Genomic DNA, 19,068 nt, shown 5'->3' on the forward strand with positions numbered 1-19,068 from the left:
CTGATTGAAAATCTGGAAACCGTCTGACGGTTTTTCCAGATTAGAAAAAAAAAAGGTTTGAAGAGTTTGATTTTTCCTGGTTTCTGGACTCGGTCCAACTCAGGTTCAGAGTCCACCGAAAGCTTCTGATCCAGCCACAACCAATCAGAGGTTTTAGAGATTTTAACATGGAATTTATAAAACATATTATAACCAAAATATGGTTATTTTGGGCGCTCAATCATTTAATACCTTAAAAGTGCTGCTATGTAACTCTGGAGAAAGATAGTTGATTGCTGAGACTCATTCCCTGCTTGTCAAATATCGATGCTTTGGGTCGGTGGTTTGGTTCAACTACAAACTCAACTTGTCCATAATCAACGTCCTCTGACTCAACAATCAACGATCTTTCTCCAGAGTCACATGTTACACATTTGACTGTAGCTTTAAAGGGTTGCACCGCTGTTTTTCACATTTAAGCTCACTGACTATGCGACCACATGCTGACATCACCTGTGAACAACCATAAAGATAATTTATCTTCATTTGTTCTGAACTTTAATCTGCAGAGACGAATATTTTCCATCACGTCAGTCATTGTTGCCTGATGTTGTTTAAAAAGTGCAGAATGAGTTGAAGTCTGAACTTTTGTCATGCAACAATAAGGAATGTAAAAGTTGACTTAATGTTGATGAAACAATTTTCTTTCTGCAGGTTCATTTTCATAGAAATAAACTCAAAGCAACAGAAGCTTGTTGGGGGGGAATATCAATCCAAAGACTGATGGAGAGTTTGAAATAAATGAACTAAAACATGCAGAGAAAAATTATGATTCATTGTAATATTTCAGGCACCATACCAGTGAGGTGGTAAGTTTCAACTGCTGTATATATCATTTTGCTTTTTATTTTAATGTTGTCTGCACATTTGATTGTATTTTTTTAAAAAAAACATCGTTTTATTTTTTGGCCATTCAGGTCCTCCGTAGTGTCGACTCATTTCCATATAATAGACTGACCGTGTTAATTTTAAAGTTGACTCTTAAAACTTGTCTATCTTGTGTAATCTATCACAGTGAACATCACTTTTGGCTTTAAAATGAACTATCAGCATCGGCCAACATGTTCTTTCTAATTTTGCACAGTGAATGAATTACATGCATTGCCAGTTTGCAGGGCTGTGGGTCAGAGAGGTATGCTCAAAAGTGATGCACACCTACTTTTAAACTTTATAAAAGACTTGGATATCAAGAGATTTTTGAATACGTGCAACTATCTCAACTGCGACCTTTTCAGGAGGGTGGCTGAAGGAATGAAAGATGGAGGCTTGAACAAGTCCGCCACCGGACAACTTGACTGTGATAGATTATAAAAGATGTGCAACTTTTTAGAGTCTTCTTAATAATTCCTATTATATGGAAATAAATGAAAGTCAACGGAGACCTGGAATGAAAAAATAAATGTTCACCTGTGATTTGTACGTAGTGGCTAAAATGTTCAAGAGCACTGGCCCTTTAAATCAAACCTGATTGGCTTATTATCCAATGAGATCTAAACCTTTCTTGGTGATGTCGTGGTGGTGATCAGAAGCTGCCGGTGGACACGCCTCCTTCCTGTCTCACAGTGGTTCAAACTGATCTGAGACCTGTTGAGTCTCCACAGACTTCTGAAGTCAAACTAACTCAGCACAACAAATACTCACACAACATGTAGTAACTGCAGACACCTGCCCTCCCTCCCACAGTTCACATCTCTGACCTCTGACCTCCTCTGAGGGAGCGGCTGCTCGTTGATTTAAAGTTCCACATCGAACACGATGGCGCTGAATGAATCGATGAAGAGTCAGACTTTTTCTTCTGCTGCAGTGATGGATTCTGGGTCGGTCTGGGGGGATGACGGGAAGGATTTTTCGCTGCTGTTCTTGTTGTGGCGTTTCAGGTGGGCGGGGCCATCAGCGCTCAGGGGGTCGGGGGAGGGGTCTGACGGTATCTGGCTGAGAATCCTCCTCACATGGGCGGGACGATGAGGCCTGCCATAGCTGAGAGATGATCAGAAAAACAGATTCAGTTTGATTGAAACGAAAAATAAACTCAAAACACAACAAACAGGACGAACTCGTCTCTGCTGATATGAGACAGAAATGTGAATGAATAGGCTAACCTTCTAAAGTTAAATGATGAGGGAAACTTCACTGCAACAAGTTTAATTCTATTAATTATTGAGTACAAAACTAAAATACACACAAAACAGTATCAGTGTGTTTGCAGGTTAAAGTACGCATTTCTATATGTTTGATTTTGCATGAGTGTTTTTTCCTCTCATTCCAGTCTTTTATTTCTCACACCATCAGGTAACAGACTCTGTTACATTATTGAGCCATAAAAACTTTATGATCCTAAAATTAGTGGGAAAAAAATGCCAATTTCCAATTAAAGACTTGTTCCAAAATCTTTCTGAAACCAAAATTAAGTGTCTCTTAACTGTATTTTTCTTGTGAGCCTTTATAGTCCCTGAAATCCTCAGAACCCGACTGATGTCTTGGAAATGTGACCGTCATTTCAATTTCATCATTTTCAAAACTACATAAAGTAATTGACAAATTTTGCCTTTTTTATCATCAAACATCAAAATGTAAATATTAAAATCTATCTCTTGATTGATGTGGGGTCCCAGCCTCGAGGTAAAAGGGATAATCTGATTTTAAACCACGTCTGTGTCACCGTGTTGTGGGGAGCTTGGCTTTCTTCTGTGCCACCAGCGCTGGAACTCACGCCCACGCCTTAAGCAAAAATCCACAGAATGACATAAAACCTGTTATTTCATGTCATGGATGACGTGTTTTCAGCTCCAGGAGCTGGCGGCACAGGGTGGAGGCCAGACTCCATTCATCTGCACACACTCACCACACCGCAGTGACACAGACCTGGTTGAAAATCATTTAAGTGTTACTTTCAGAAACTGGAAATAGACAAACAACCACTCTATAGAATCACGAAAAATGTGACTTTGTGAAAACTTTTTTTGAGCTGCTTACACACCACTGCGTGTTAACTCACTGACTCAAGTCATTTCGATGAGAGGAAGTGGTTTCCAACAAGTAATACATGTTGCTGCCCATGTAAACGTGCACAGATTTTGTTCTGTCTGGAATTTCTGGCAGTTGACACCTGACTTTGGCCGATCAAATAGTGGGCATTATTGAAGCAAAAACAAATCAAGACGGAGGAGCTGATTATGTTGGTGTCGGGATACCCAGAGTTACGGCGTCAGCAACTTATAACGACAACCTGGAGATAAACTGGGCCTGCGATAACATGTCTGTCAAACTTCCAATGAATTGTAAATTGTCCAAATATGTAGAAACCACTGGTAATTTCAGTGATTTCCGTTGTCTTGCTACAGAATGCAGCTAGAAGCTAGCTTGCACTTCTGCCTGTGTTCACTGAAGCACCTGCCTGTGATCGCAGCCATGAACCAGCAGCCACTTTTGAAAACACTTTGCTTTTCTGGGAAACACCCTTGCAGGTTGGGCGTTGTCAGGGCAGTTGCCGCGTGGCGGTGTGAAAGCAGCTTTAGGAACATTTCGAAATAATTTTTTTTTGTCTGTTTAATTGTCAAGACAAATAAGACGTGCAAGGTTCAACAACAGGCTGAATTCACATGATGATATGGATACTTCAGGAGTGTTAAACTTGAATTAAAAGCTCTTAAACTTCACAAAAAGTGCCAGAAGTTACAAAGAAACCAGCCTCCTGCAAAGTTACAACAATAAAATATCATACATGTGTGTCTGTGCTTTACTTGATGGCTTACAGGCCAATTGATACAACTTTCCATCAGTTTTTAATGTCTTTTCCCCGCAGTAATATTTATTTATTTATTTATTAAAAGAAGTGAGAATATCTTATACCTGTTTTTTGCAGATTGCTCCACTTTATCATGAAAAATCACCTGACTTGAGAAAACTCCTGAAACATTTTGCTTTGTGTTTGAAACAGGTTGAATTATTGGATGTTTGTCGTCATCAGTGATGAACCAACGTTACTCCATAAGATGAATAAAGAGCAGTTTTTATATCGTGTGCCAGAAGTTATGGATCAACTTTGACCTCTGAGTGTTTAAAACCAGGTCTTCACATGTAACAAATACAGAGTTGTTATCATTACAGTGACGTCTGTCTGTCTGTGTGTCCAGGTGGGACATGGACAGGTGGACAGCAGAGGACGGGGGGTGCTGACAGGCGGGAGGGGGGGTGGGATGCTCACCCTGGAGGTTGCTGCCATTGGTGGTGGTGCAGGTGGGGGGCGGGGAGGTCTGTGGCCGCACGACAGGGGCGAAGGCGCTCTTCTGTTTGACTGCAGAAACCATATGGACAGGAGAGAATGAATAAGGGCCTATGGGAGCAGAGGAAGAGAGAGGAGGAGGAGGTGAGGAAGGAGGAGGGAGGGGGGGTCCACCAGGAGGAGGTGACGGTAACGAGCAGGCAGACGGACAGAGGAGGTGAGTGATCTGATGGGGATGGATCATGCAGAAGGAGGAGGAGGATGAAGAGGAGGATGAGGAGGAGGGGGATGGGTCCCTGCCTCAGATCGGGCCGAGAGGTCTGGAGGAACAAACATGCTCCGAACACAAACAGCTGCACATCTGGCAAAGTTGATCCATAACTTGAAGGACTTTGATTTGGTGAAAAGGAAAACCCAACCTGATCCAACCTGAGAGCGGCAGCAGCGTCATCCACACAGACTGTACAGGTGTGTGTGTGTGTGTGTGTGTGTGTGTGAGATTACAATGTTAGTTTCCTAATAAACCCACCACTTCAGTCTTTTGTGGCTATAAAACAGTTTATTTTTGTTCTACAACTGATTCTGATTCTGATTCTGATTAAAGGGACAGTCCGACATTTTCTGAAATTCTCATCCTCTCTTTCTCTCAGACAGCGAGACGTTCACATGTCAGCATCTTGTCTGTGTTCTGTGCAGAGCTGGAGTCAGGATGGGGTTAGCTTGGCTTAGCATAATGACTGAAAGCAGGGGAAACAGCTAGCACGGCCTCATCCACTGTTCAGAAATCTACCAGCACCTCTGAAACTCACTGATAAACATTTATCTCCCAAAAAAGAAGTGTAAAAGCAACAATTTTTGGTTTTAGGTGGAGTTACATGATAAACATCTTTAACATTTTTTCAGCATTTTTTTAGTGCTGTTAATTTTGTTAACAAAAATAACTTATGTTTGTCAGTGACCTTTTTTCCAGAGCTAAGATGAGACGATGAGGAGCTGACTGACAAAATAAAGTGCATGCCTTCATGTTTACTTTTAAAAAACTACTGAAATCTCTTTCGTTGTTGATTTAAAAAGAGAAGATGAAATATTATAGACTGTTCGACGAATACAGCATGTGAGTGTGTGTGAGAGACAGAAGCGACAGAGTGTGTGTGTTGGTAAATGCACATGTTGATAATTCACTAAAGTGTGTGTGTGTGTGTGTGTGTGTGTGTTTGTGGGTGTGCACTGCATGTCAGTCAGCGTCGCAAGTGTCTTATATGCCGATGGATGTCAATGTCTAACCTGTGTTTTTCATCAGATAATGATAAGAGAAAATCTTACATGGAATAAGTTTGACTAAATAATGGACATATCAGAAATTTTCATCAACTAGAATGAAATTAATTTAACTAAAAAACTAAGATGAGATTAACATACCCAGACTTTTCATCAACTTGAACCTGACTTGAAAAAAAAAAAAAAAGAGCAGGATGAGGTGATTAAATATGATAAAAACTAAAGAGGACATTTGACACAGGGCTGAGACAAAATTAAAAAAAAAAGATTGCTTTGTTCACTGATGTAACTGAATATTTAACTTAAAAGTGAAATAGGGAAAATTTAAATAATTAAAACGTTTACAGAAAAGGCAAAGTGGCCAAAATAAACTCTCTTAAATACTTCAGATTTGTCATATTTTATTTATTAAATTAAACGCTCAGGTAGGTTGGTTAATAAACAAAGAGAGGTTTTGATTCTTTACATCAGCAAATCAGCTGTCATGAAAACAATATTCTTTTTGAGGAGGCAAATATTCACACCTACTTCTCCTGCTGATGAAGATCATATGATACGTTTATAAATTCCAGACGCTCCACTTAACGTTTTTACATATTTTGATTTTTCTTTCTTTTCCTTTTTGGGGCATCATGGCTCAGGAGGAAGATGCTTCTGACAATCTGACAAGTTCATCTCACTTTTAAAAAAATCTAGGAAACAGAGAGTAAGTTAATTTGACTATTAGTCTTAAAATACATTTACTGACCTTTTTCAAGGTTATCAGTGTCCTGGATTCTTTAAAGTGAGATCAACTCAGAGTCTGATTTCTTCAGCAGGAGTGTGTGTGAATGAGTGAATGGTGTTTGTGTTGTAAAGTGCTCTGAGTGGTCGCTAAGACTAGAAATGTGCTGTGTACATGCAAACTGTTTACCATTTGATTCGGTTAAATGATCCTTTCGGTAGCTGAAGCTTTTAATTACTTCCCATAATCTTTCTCAGCAAAAAGAGTTTGCCCAGTTGTCACAGAAATAAAGATCAAGTTCAAATTTAATTTTTTTAAAACAACTGGGCTGATGAAGATCATGTGATATGACTGAAAGCCACCAAACAGCTACTAAACAGACTTTGAGCTGAGAGTTTTTAAACTGACCTTGAAATTAAAAATCTAATTATATTCTTTGTACTTTCCAACTTGGACTAAAACTAATAAATAGGTGGTAGGTGTATATCCAGTTTGGTTAAGCTCAGTCTAGCTGCTTCCAGTCTCTATGCTAAGCTAAGCTAAGCTAAGCTAACTCCATCCAGACTCCAGCTTGTTACTGAACACACAGACAAGAGACTGACATCTGAAGGTCTCACTGTCTGAGAGAAAGAGAAGAGTAGGACTTCAGAAAATGTCGGACTGTCCCTTTAAGAGCTTCCACAGAGTTTATGGACCACAGTGAGTCTGTAAATGATTCAAGGACAGCATTTGAAAATGGAACTGTAAAATGAAACGGGGGAATGTAAATGTGATTTATCGCTTCATGCCAACAACTATCAGTGTGTCCTGGATCGCTGCTTCTTCCTCTCACATTTCCTCTCTTTCTTGGCTCCTTCTTGTTGTTTTTCTGCTTCTTTTTCCAGCTGATATTAATGGATTCGGCCCAAAGCATGAATGCATGAAGGATGCGGTGAGGATGTTAGTGGGGTTAGTCGGGGAGGAGGGGGAGGGGGTGAGGATGGACAGGGGGACAGTCAGAGGAAGGAGGAGGTGAACAATGCGTGGCGGTGTTCGGTCGACACACACATACAAACACACACGCACACACATTCAGACCCTCGGCGGAGGGAACTGTAGCTCAGCCAGGCGAGATGTGAGCCCACCTTTTGTTTGGTCGCCAGGGACGACAACATCACCTGGCACAGAGTTTGAGCTCACTACCTTCTAAACGAGTCTCGCTGAGACTCGCTGAGCTCTTTGATACAGAAGCCAAAACAATGGAGCGCTCCCCGCGGGCGAGTTTAGACTTTACCGGTCTCCAAAACACACCTGCGCCTTCCAAGCAGCAGCTCCGACTCCAGGCGTGTTAATCAGAGGAAAGTTTCAGAGGAACAACAGGGCTGACTGAAAACTACTGAAGCATCCACTCGTCTCCTGCAGCGGGAAACGCTTCACTTTTATTCACTTTCATTATTCTGTGCACCACAACCGTGACTGCTCATCACCTGCATCGGTCCGTGAACCTCAACAGAAAGAAACAACAACTACTCTGCATCTAGTAAACATATAACAAGTACTTCAGTTCCAGCTTATCTTATATTCAAGTTGTCAGTATCACTATATCCTGGTTTTAGCCTGCAGCCCGACCACGGCAGGATGTTTATGGCTGATACTGATAATAATAGTTGAGCTTTAAAGAATCTAATGATGGTATATCTGCCAATCTTAGTCCAGTATTTTTCAACCGTGACTCTTTTTCCCATGTTTTTGTGTTCAAGTGACTGAGGGGAACAGCGTATTTTGAAACTGGTCCAGTATTGATAGAGTGTGCTGAGGACAGGCTGCAGTGTATCCACTCGGGGCATGAGTACCATCAATGTACGTCCACTGAAAGTTTTTGCCACTGACAGGCTCAGATTATTATTATTATATTATAGGTGGACAAGTGTCTGACAACATTATGAAAGGATCCCTACAGAGAAAGACCTTTTGTCAAAGAGTATGACCCATTTTGTTTCATCGGAAACAGCCCTGAAATCACCATCACCAAACCAACCAGACTCCATTTAAATAAGCAGCAATTTCATTGTAAAACACACTTCATTCAAAGCTGTCAGAAACAAAATGAAACTCATTAATTCTGTCTTGCTTTGTCTTTCCACTGTTCCAACAATCACCAAATCTGCTTTGTTTGAAATAAACCCTTAATTCACCCAGGTAGATGTGAAAACATGCTGCCTCTATACACACTAAAATCACTGTTTGTATAAATGGAGTCTGGTGGGTTTGGTGATGGCTATGTTGGGGATGTCTCTGTAGGGATCCTTTCCATAATGTTGTCAGACACTTCTGATAGTAATCTGAGCCTGTCAGTGGCAAAAAAACACTTTTAGTCAACCTAAATTGACAGTGGATAATTGTTCCGAAGGATCACGATGCAACCTTCTTTGTAGGTGCTGTCTGCAATGGTCTCACTAAATACTGGACCAGCTTCAAAAACTGTTGTTTCCATTAGACACAAACACACGGGAAACTGGGGTCCAGGTCGGAAAATAACAAACTTACCCTTTAATTTTTTTTTAACACAACTCACACAACTCATAACATAAACAGTTTTGCTGAGGTTACCTTTAATTTGTGACAATCACGACCAAGAAATGTGCAGAGCAGGACATTTTAAAGTTGGAAAACAAACTTGTCACTGCTCTCACAAACTTTAGAATGATCAACATACACAATAATACCAATGTATCTGCAGTGAGCTGATACTGGACGATTTATCGGCTTTCAATTATCTTACCCTGTCTTACAGGTAGGGCTAGGAATCAAACCTCAGCACTTTTTGGTACCAACTAATCCATAATCATGTTTAATTATTCCACGATCAAATAGTTCTACAAAGCTCATCGCTTCAATAGCTTTCAGCCAAATACACCAAATCTAAAAGCACAAAGGCTCATATCAAATATATAAAAAATGCAACATCCGACTGACATTTCAACTGTTTTAGTAAACACACTTTACCTCACTGCACCCCCGTAGCTTCGGGGTTAAGAAAGAACAGTTTGACTGCTTTCAGCACCTTCATTTGAAACTTCAGCATGTTGCAGTCTCCAATTAACACATGAGCTGCTCTCATGACTTATACTTTCACACAAAAACACTTCCACTGATACTACTGACACCTCAACTCCTTTCAGTGCTCACACATCACCTTAAACTTCAGCTAAATGTGAGAGGTAACCTTCAACTGACACATCAACTGCCTTAAAAAACCTTGCACACTTCAACTGACTTCAAACACTTTTACTGACACCTCAGCTCCTTTCAGTGTTTACACTGACACCTGAAACCATTTCAGTGCTTACACATCATCTGAAACTTCAGCTAAATGTGTAGATTTACCTTTGACTGACACATCAACTGCTTTAATTGCATTTACTTCAACAGACACTTTAAAGATTACACTTGAAATGACACCTTCACTCCTTTCAATGCTCAAACGTCGACTTATATTTCAAACAATTTAGGTGCTTTGACTGACACTTCAATTTCTTCAGCGCTTTAACTTCAGCTGTGACTTTCTTCACATAATAATTTACACTTTGAAACATTTAAACTGTTCCAAATGTTTCACCTGTGACAGCAGATTCATGTTCTTAAGATTTAACCTTTAGCTAATTCAAAGTATCACGTTGTTCCCCGTAATGATGAACAGCGAAGTGTGTTTTGGATTGCACTTTCAGCCGCTCTCAGACAGTCAAAGGATCCGTCCTGCTAACTGCCTCTCAGATGGATGAGGTTTGGTTTATATGTAATGTTTTAATGGACTTACTTGCGTAAGCAGAGTTGGTGGAGCCGTTGAGGAAGCTGGGGGATCCAGGTACGCCCAGGTTGGTCATCCCCGCTCCGTATCCGTTCATGGTGGATGTGATGGTGTTGTAGTTGGACTGCTGAGGCGTGGAGCTTGGCACGTAGCCGCGAGGAGACACGCTGTTCGAGTTACGGGAATAACCTGCGTGGAGGGAACACGTCACTGTCAGAGAGGATCAGTTCTTCTTCCTGTCTTTATAAACCTGCTGCATCCTGAGTCAGGTGAGTTTAACGGACCCTGAGATACACTACGTAAAACTGGCCGTGAACGTTTTAGACTAAAATCAACTCAATCATGTCCCCATCACACATGAACTCAAACACTTGATCTAACATTATGAAATCTTGTTGTATCTTAATGCTGTAGTTGTATTGTTGTTGTTATTGTTGCGATGACTTGATAATTAAACACCTTGACAGGGACAGTCACAGTAACCAGCAGCTCTTTTCCACCTCAAGAAAATTTCGGAACCTGATCCAAATCAGACCTGGAGAACCAAACCCAATGCATTAATTTATAAATTTTAAAAAAGAGAGACCAGATCTGAAAAAACACATAAGAATGACCAGAGCTGATCCAAACAGCAGCATGAAGCTTGACCAACTAACCATCATGTGACACAGCTCAGACACAAAAAGTTGATAATGATGATGATGATGATGATGATGATGATGAGGCACTGTGTGATCAGAGCTAATGAAGGACTCAGGTACTGGGTCAGAGTTTGGTTATAAGGAATCCAGTGCACTCTTGATGAACTTGTGTGTATTTGCTCAAAAATGAGTGAAGTGTTGTAACACTGCAGGAGTGTCTCCTCTTAATCTCATTGACCTCCTCGCTGTGACCTCAGCGATGACATCATCACGCCTGTCACTGCTGCTCTCCTGTTATCCAACAGCTCGCCTCCCCCCCAGGCAAAGTCTGCCCTTCATCTCTCACCTCGCTGCTGCGCTGTACTTACCTTAACATCCCCTCCTCCTCTCCCCCCTGCGCTCCCGCTGATTGACCCTCATCCAAGATGCATTGAATACCAATGTTCCCTGCAGCACTCATCCTGACCTTTAACCCCCTCAAGAGGCTCCCTAGTTCCCACCGACCTCGGGCCGAGCTCAGTGAGCAGAGCCAACAGTGTGCCAAGTAGCACATTACAGCACCCCCCCCTCCATCCTCCACCCTCGTCCACTTTCCCCCACTTCCTGGTTCGGGCCAACGCAATTCCCAGCAGGAGCGGCTGATGGAGCGCTGCCCGGGGACGAGGAGGGTGAGGAGAGCCGGCGATGGGAAACACATGTCGAAGAAAACAGTGCAGGGAGCGGCCGCGAGCTGCAGCACGTCACAGCTCAACACTAAATGTCAGGATTGTTCTTTAATAACATAAGAAAATACATGTGTAACAAATGGAACCCAGTGTACACTGTTTGTTCTGCGGCGTTCCCGCTCCCTGCCCGTCCTCGTCCACAGCAGCGTGGGAAGCAGATCACATCCTTCGACCTCACACTGACGACTCAAATGGAAACATGTGTTGGCAGCAGAGGCTCGCTTTAGGAGCAGTTAGGGTTTGCCGCTGATTAACTGGTTGACTGACAGTTTGGTTTCGCTGAGTAAACCGTCAAACACTGAAGAACTCCCCGCAGGTGGACGGTTTGTTCAACGCGGTTTTAATTAGAAACTGGACTTTAACGACTGTGAAGACGAAACCTCCTGACAATAATCAAATCATTTACAGGTTTTCAGCTCTGAGTTTTCAGTCAAGTGTCATCGAGTCACAAACAAACACCACAGCTGATGTTGTGGGCTGAAAACATGCAGACTGCAGCTGTGAAACTGTGAAACTTTGGAGGTGTTATCCAGTAAATATGACTAATAATTTCATGATCACCAAACCTACGAACTTTTATTGTTAATTTTCTCATTTACTTTACATTGTCTTACTGGTTTTCTATATTGTTCTTTAAGTTCTATATCCAAGATACAGAGAGATGACATCTTTAAACATATTTCAAGGTAATTTATGGTCTTTAGCAGAAGATTAAGGATGCTTTGTACTTGCTCTTGTGCCCAGTATGATTTTAGGTTGTATAAATAAAATGGACATGACTTGAATTACGAGATGCGGAAATACTAATTATGAGATTCAGATGTCATAACATAACTGTGACGCACTAACTCACGATTACAAGATCCGAAAGTCGTACTTAAAAAGAAAACATCCCCAATTATTTTTCCTTTGGTGAGGGCCACACACTTCTCTCTCAAACTGTTGCTTTTTTTTTTTTTTGAGTCCATCATATAAAGATGTTTTCTTTTGTGGTAAAACAGTTGTAGGAGTTCTCATAAAATATAATTGATGTTTGTTAGCAGAAAATCTGGCCGCATGTCCGATGACGTCAGTGTGTTTGTTCCTCTGATGTCTCTGTCGGACACAAATAGCTTATTTATTTGTGTGTGTGTTTATTAACCGTTTGTTCTTAAAATCACAGCAGCAGTTTGTTAGTTTGTGTTAAAGTTATACAAGTTGATCCAAACTGGAAAAGTCTGTTTGTTTTTTGATCTTAAAACATAAATGTGGAGGTTAAATTTTGACCCTTGGGACACTAATCTGTGGCACACAGCTTCTAATCACATCCCACTGCTCCATTCAGTGAAGTGAAGTGAAGGGACTCTTTCAGGTGTGCAGCTTCCCCCTCCCTTCATGACCACCATCTTGTGACCAAAGCATGCTATGTCCCCTGAGCAAGTTCCACTAACTGAAGAAGGCTGTAAGATAAAGTCAAGCTCCAGAGAAAACAAGTAAACTCTAGTCCAGAATATTTTACCACAGACTCATAACTCAGATTTCCCTGTCACAGGATTCACAGCAGTGTCCAGCTCTGTTTGTTTTACATTCTGATATGTGAATAGATGGTTGGGGGCATCAGACTCTGCTCTCTACCACCTCCACCCGTCAGCTGTCAGTGTGAAGCAGCAGAACCAAGACAAACTCCAGAGGAAGTAACCGAAGCAGGAGGATGACATGATGCTGAGCAGGCCGAGCTGCTCTGAATTAGCGCCGTAAATTACTCGCCTCGTCCGTCTGATAAGGCCTGGGCTTGGGAGCCGCTGTTTTTATTAATGTTTTAATCACGGCGGATAATTGCGAGGGGCACAAAGAGCCGTTTCATACTTCATACCAGCGGGGAGGACGGAGGGCGGTCAGATCCTCGGTGTAATGTTTCCGACCAGAGAGCTCGACGCACATAAACTACCGAGTTATGAATTTTCAGCGCGGCTGCAGCCTCGTTTCCCATGACCTCATAGATTCCTGTAAGGTGTTCGCTGCCTAGCCGATGTGAAAAGCAGACGAAGGTTTAGCGGAGGGTGGGGGTGAAGGTGGAGGGGGGTGTCCGGGGAGTAAAAGCAGCTCTATCTGCTTCCTGTCGACGCGTGTTCACAAGCTGTTTGCTGCACGTTTTCCTGAGCGTCCGTGACAGAAGCAGAACCGACTGCTGAAAGGAAACTTTGCTCTCATACTCTGCTCATATTCGACATTTTTCTTCTTGTCAACGTGTGTATCAAAGCCTGATATATCTTCTTCCTGTGTGCCACAGAGCTGTACTGTTGTTAAAAACACATCAGTGAGACACACTGACGTGTTCCTTTATTACCATGAACACACACACTGTAGTTTACTCTGACTCAATCCTACATACAGTCATCCTGCTGCCACAAACAACTCACTAGAGTGCCAAATGTGGATTAATCCGCCACTGAAAATAGTCCCCAACAAACACACAATGTTTGTTTGAAAAAAAGTACAGTGAGCAGCTGTTTTAGGGAAGTACTTTTAGGAGACTTTTTTAAAACATAAAACTGTGTCTGCATGTGAGATTTGTTGAAATTGAGAAAAATATAACGTCAGACAGAAGAAGAAAAGTGATCTGAGTTGACACAATGAAAAGCCAAAAACCCAGAAATTAGACAGAAACATGAACATCAAAATTCAGAGAAGAAGAAATGGACAAAAAAAAAAAAGACAAAGAAATGAAGCGTCAGGGAGATAAAATAACCCTGATGCAGGAAACAATAATGCTGTTGTAAGGAGATGAGTGTGAGTGTGTGTGTGTGTGTGCGCGCGTGCATGTGTGTGTGTGCGTGCTCGCTCTGAACTTTATGACAAACATCTTTAATTTTGTGAAGCTGACATCGACACTTTTCAAACTGCAGAGACAGTTTGTTTGTTGTGTTTCTGCCCCTCAGAGACGTCGCTACACAGCAGCTGAGACCAGAACCAGGACCGGCAGAGAGACCAGAACCAGCAAGACCCGGTCTAACCCATAAAACAGTGATCACATGACGGCTGCAGGGAGTCTACTGGTCTCTTCTCTACTGGACTAGACCAACCTATCTAGCTCTATTGCAGTCTACTCAGGTTTACTCTGCTGACTCCTCTTGGACTGCAGGATACTGAACGTTTGACAGGTCTGGACTCCACTGAACTCTGATTAAGTCTGCTGGACTTTGCTGAACTCTCCGGATGTAAAGTGGACTCTACTGGACCACACCAAACTCTGCCAGACTCAGGTGAACTCTACTGCTGTCTACAGAATTCTATTGATATGTATGGGAGACTACTGGACTGTCTTGAACTCAGCTGAAATCTGTTAGACTATATCGGAGTCTGTTGGACTCTCCTGAACTCCATTGAGGTCTGCCTGAGTCCTGGACACTACTGAATTTGATTAAACTCTAATGACGTCTACTGGACTCTCCTGAGCTCTAGTGGACTCTACTGAAGAGCCTCAGAGCTCAGATACAGTTTGACCAAAAACAGTTTTTTGCCTGGTTTGTGGCCCCTGGTGTCTGAGGTGCCTCCTCACTCTGATTCTGCTCTAAACCCTCAGACCCACATGCCCAGGGGAGTCTGGGTAGCGGCGAGCTCTCACCTTGGTCGGCCTGTGAGGCCTCGGAGATGTTGACGGCAAGCTGACTGCTGAACGAGTTGACTCCCATCATCCCCGAGTGAGCGGCCGAGCCGGTGAGAGACGGCAGCTGGTTGTGACTGCGAGGGACGCTGTAGAGGGCCTCGGTGAGGTCGGCCGCTCGCTTCAGGATGATCTCCTGCAGGCGGGGGAGGGGAGACGGAGAGTGAAGAGAAAAGAGTCCACAGTTATTAGTGATGGACTGCATTTGTAATTCTTGAACACCAGATAAATATTCTGTTTTTCTGTTAATATTTCAGTAGAGGGTCGGGAGGTGTTTGTAACTTAAACCTGCTTCTCCAACATTTATTTTCAAGGTAAAACACTTTTGACACATGAGGGGAAATAGTAGTACAGTATTTTGATAGTACTCTTTCCTCTGGCTCTGAGGAGGAACAGTTAGTATTTTATGATACTCCAATATTTTTTCATTTAACAAAAGAAGCCAAAGTTGTTAAATGTTGTCTAAACAGAAGCATCTGCTCAAGAACTCTGTCTAAAACTGGAGAAACGATGATTTAAATCCCATCCTGACAGTGTTTAACGCTCACTACTACAGGCACTCCTCACTCAGTGACAACACAGTGATGAGATCTGATCCTTAAAAATATCAGCAGTTGGTTTTTTTCTGAGCATCTATGAGTCAGTGAACACACCGTGTCATTAAATCTAAGAACTGAATCACCTGACAGAGTTGAATAAATTGTTGTAAAAGCCCTGCAGGTAAAACACCACCACCCTCTCCTACACTGCCCACTCACACACGGACTGACGGACACGACTCCTGGAGGACTTTCAGGGGATTAATTGAGTCATTTGAGGAAGCAGACGACTAATTTGAGGGTATAAATCCCCGACCATCACCAGACTGAAACATCAGTACTGGAGGATTCTATAAAACCAGATTATGGTCAGTGACAAATGTTTTTTACACTTTTTCTTTCAACAGTACAGTGAAGGTTTAGGAAAGATAATTACAGTTAATTAAAAAGTCACTAAGTCTGTTTTTAAAGTGCAGAACATGGGTGTGTTTAAATCTGCAGATTTCAGTGGAGGTCAAAGGTCAGAGTGAAGCCACTGACTCACCTGGTTGTTGTGTGGCATCCCATAAAGAGCCTCCACCAGGTCGGCTGCTCGCTTCAACAGCACCTCCTGACAGACACAGAGAGTTCATCGTTAATTTAGAAAAACAGACTTTTTATTCTGACGTGTTTCTGAAGTTTAAATGCCCCAGTTCATTTATTTTTCATCGATTAACATGCTAATTTCTTTCTCCATGAATCCATAGAATGATAGAAATAATCCGAATTTTACAAAGCCAAAATTGACACAACCAACAGTCTAAAAATAAAATATATTCAATTTACTATTAAAGATGATTTAGAAAAACAGCAAATATTCAAATTTGAGAAGCTGGAAGCTGTAAAATTTTAGCATTTTTAATCCATTTTCAGAATAGTTCATAACTAATTCATTATAGAGCTAATTGTTTCAGCTCCAGTTTCAAATCAAAATTATTGGATGTTTTGTTTTGTCCAATCAAAACACAGAAACAGCTTCACCTAATTTTTAATTGGAGGAGCTTCTTCACACTTGTGAGTTTTAACTTTTCAATAATTTATATTTTTACTGTGAGACATCATTAAAGCATGAAAACTGAGCAGACAAGGAGACGTAACAATCTTCCATCAACACAGGTAACACCACACAACCAACCAATCAGATGCTCAGAAAACAGCAACCTGAGTCTCATTAATACTAAAGTCACTCTCAGGTTGGGGACATGTGTTTTCTGTGGGCTCCAACTTCACTGTAACACCTGAGAACATACTGATCAGATCCAAAATGGCCGCCGATGGACACGAATTCAGAGAGATGGACGGATGAATGTTTGTAACCCGAGGGGAGGAAAAAAGAGAAAAAGAATCAGCAGGAAGCCATTAACACCGAGGCTGCAGACCACACACACACACACACACACAGGCCCCGGGGCTGTTTTCCCATCAGCCCACAGGAGAGGAAGCCTCCAATCTGAGCGCCGGCAGCGCAGCGGGTCGCTGCAGCGATGGCTGTTAATAACAATAACAGGACTGATAAATAGATAAATACACACCCACACAGGAGGATGATGAGAGGGTCAGAGGAGGAGGAAGAGGAAGAGAGGGAAGATGTTAAAGGAAAAGGAAGGATGATGGGAGGAATGAGGAAAAGTAAAGAAGGAAAGAAAAGAGGGAATCTGGAAAGCAGAAAGGAAAGGAAATAATTAAAGGGGGACAGAACGGGGAGGAGAGGAATTAAAAGGAGGGAGGGAGACACGGAAAAGCAGGACAAGGAAGGAAACAAAAGGAAGAAGGAAAGGAAAAGAGAGGAGGGAAGGATTTAAGAAAAGGGAAGTAAAGGAGGGAAAGAAAACTAAGGAAATTAATGGGAGGGAGAGAGGGAAAATGAAGGACAAGGAAAAGAAAGCCAGTATTGTTACGAACAAAAGGAAAGGAAACAAAAAAAGGAAAGGAAAGGGAGGTGTGGAAAATTAAGAGAGGAAAAGAGGAAGAGAAAGAAAAGGAAGGAGAAGAGAGCAAAGGAAGTAAAGAACAGAAATAACAGGGAATAAGAAAAAGGGGGAGAGGGAAGGGGAAGTAATGGGGGAAGAAAAGGAAGGAGGGAAACAATAAAAAACAAGGAAAAGGGAGAACAGAAAGTCAGGACGGAAATACAAGAAAGGGAGAGAAATAAGGAAAAGGTAAATGAAAGAAATTCAAGAAAGGAAAGAGAGAAGAGGGAAAGTAAATGAGAGGAAGGAGAAAGGAAGGGGAAGTAAAGGAGGGGATTAAGGGAGTAAAGAAAAGGAAAAGGTAGCTAGGAAGTAAGTAAGGAAAGTGAAGGTAATGACAGGAAATGTAGGAACAGTCAGTCAAGAAAAGGAAGGAAAAAAGGAAACAGAGAGGAAACGAAGAAATAAAGGAACAAAGGGAGGAAACACAAAAAGAGAAAGTAAACAAACTCCCAGGAGTGTGAATGAAGGTGTGTTTTTCACACTACAGCCTCAGGTGACAACACACACACACACACACACACACACACACAGAAACCTGAGGATGATCAGCTGACAGAGAGATGAGGAGGAGGAGGGTGATGAAGAGGAGGTGTGGTGTCCCTGAGGAGCAGCAGTGGGGAGGTGGAGGCCTCTGCTGGAGCTCCCTGAGGTATTACAGCACCAAGGAGGCCAAGAGACACTCAGAGACACGGTTTGACCATCAGATCGTGTGTGTGTGTGTGTGTGTGTGTGTGTGTGTGTGTGTGTGTGTGCAATAAGTATCATTACTGTATAGTTTATATATATTATTAATAACACAGAGAGGAAGGAGAATGAGAGGAGTAAAGATGACCGTAGAGAGGAGACGTTAAAACACACGAGGGAAACTGAAGAACCTCTGAAAGCTGATGAAGACCATGAGATGTGGTTGAAAGCTCCTGGTCCTCTGAGCATGTGAAGAAAATAAAACAAGTGACTTTGATCTTGAAGCACTATCATCACCACCATCATCATCATCATCACCACCATCATCAGGAAGACAGAGAAAAGAGAAACACCCTCAATATATACATGGTGAACATCATACATGTATTATTTATATTGCACATATATTCAACATAAATTTAAATCTGTTTAATATTCAAGAACAATTCTGCAGCTCTTAGAAACATCTCCATGTTACAGTAAATGTTAAAGCCCTCACTTTAGTCTCTATTCTCAGTTTTTATATTGTTTATCCTTTATTGAGTATTGTGTATAATCTGTCATTTTGATTGTATTTTTTTCTCACCCTAGTTTCTACCTGTATACATGCATTAACTGCACATATCTCGTCACCTTTTTGTAACATAAATAAATGGTGACTATATATATATATATATAGTGAACATAAATAAATGGTGACTATATATATATATATATATATATATATATATATATATAAATTTTACAACATACGGAACTACTTAATTTGTCCAT

At 41.6% G+C, this 19,068-nt stretch overlaps 1 protein-coding gene across 3 annotated transcripts in view; it reads right to left on the bottom strand.

Annotated features, from left to right (window-relative positions):
* Positions 1–1,842: 1,842 nt before the first annotated feature.
* The window catches only part of LOC117261049 (transcription factor COE3), a 201,174-nt gene continuing 183,948 nt past the window's right edge, over positions 1,843–19,068 (bottom strand). For 2 of the 3 annotated variants that reach the window (XM_033633252.2, XM_033633251.2), the window contains exons 12-16: positions 16,143–16,208; positions 15,021–15,195; positions 10,060–10,239; positions 4,244–4,333; positions 1,843–2,016 (exon numbers count right to left, since the gene is read on the bottom strand). In XM_033633252.2, the coding sequence (XP_033489143.1) occupies positions 1,985–2,016; positions 4,244–4,333; positions 10,060–10,239; positions 15,021–15,195; positions 16,143–16,208 (543 nt within the window). In that variant the 3' untranslated portion in view covers positions 1,843–1,984. The remainder of the gene's footprint in view (positions 2,017–4,243; positions 4,334–10,059; positions 10,240–15,020; positions 15,196–16,142; positions 16,209–19,068) is intronic. The other variant, XM_033633253.2, reaches the window with a different exon arrangement.

The sequence above is a fragment of the Epinephelus lanceolatus genome, chromosome 7, assembly GCF_041903045.1.
Source record: "Epinephelus lanceolatus isolate andai-2023 chromosome 7, ASM4190304v1, whole genome shotgun sequence".
In the NCBI taxonomy this organism is placed as follows: domain Eukaryota; kingdom Metazoa; phylum Chordata; class Actinopteri; order Perciformes; family Serranidae; genus Epinephelus; species Epinephelus lanceolatus.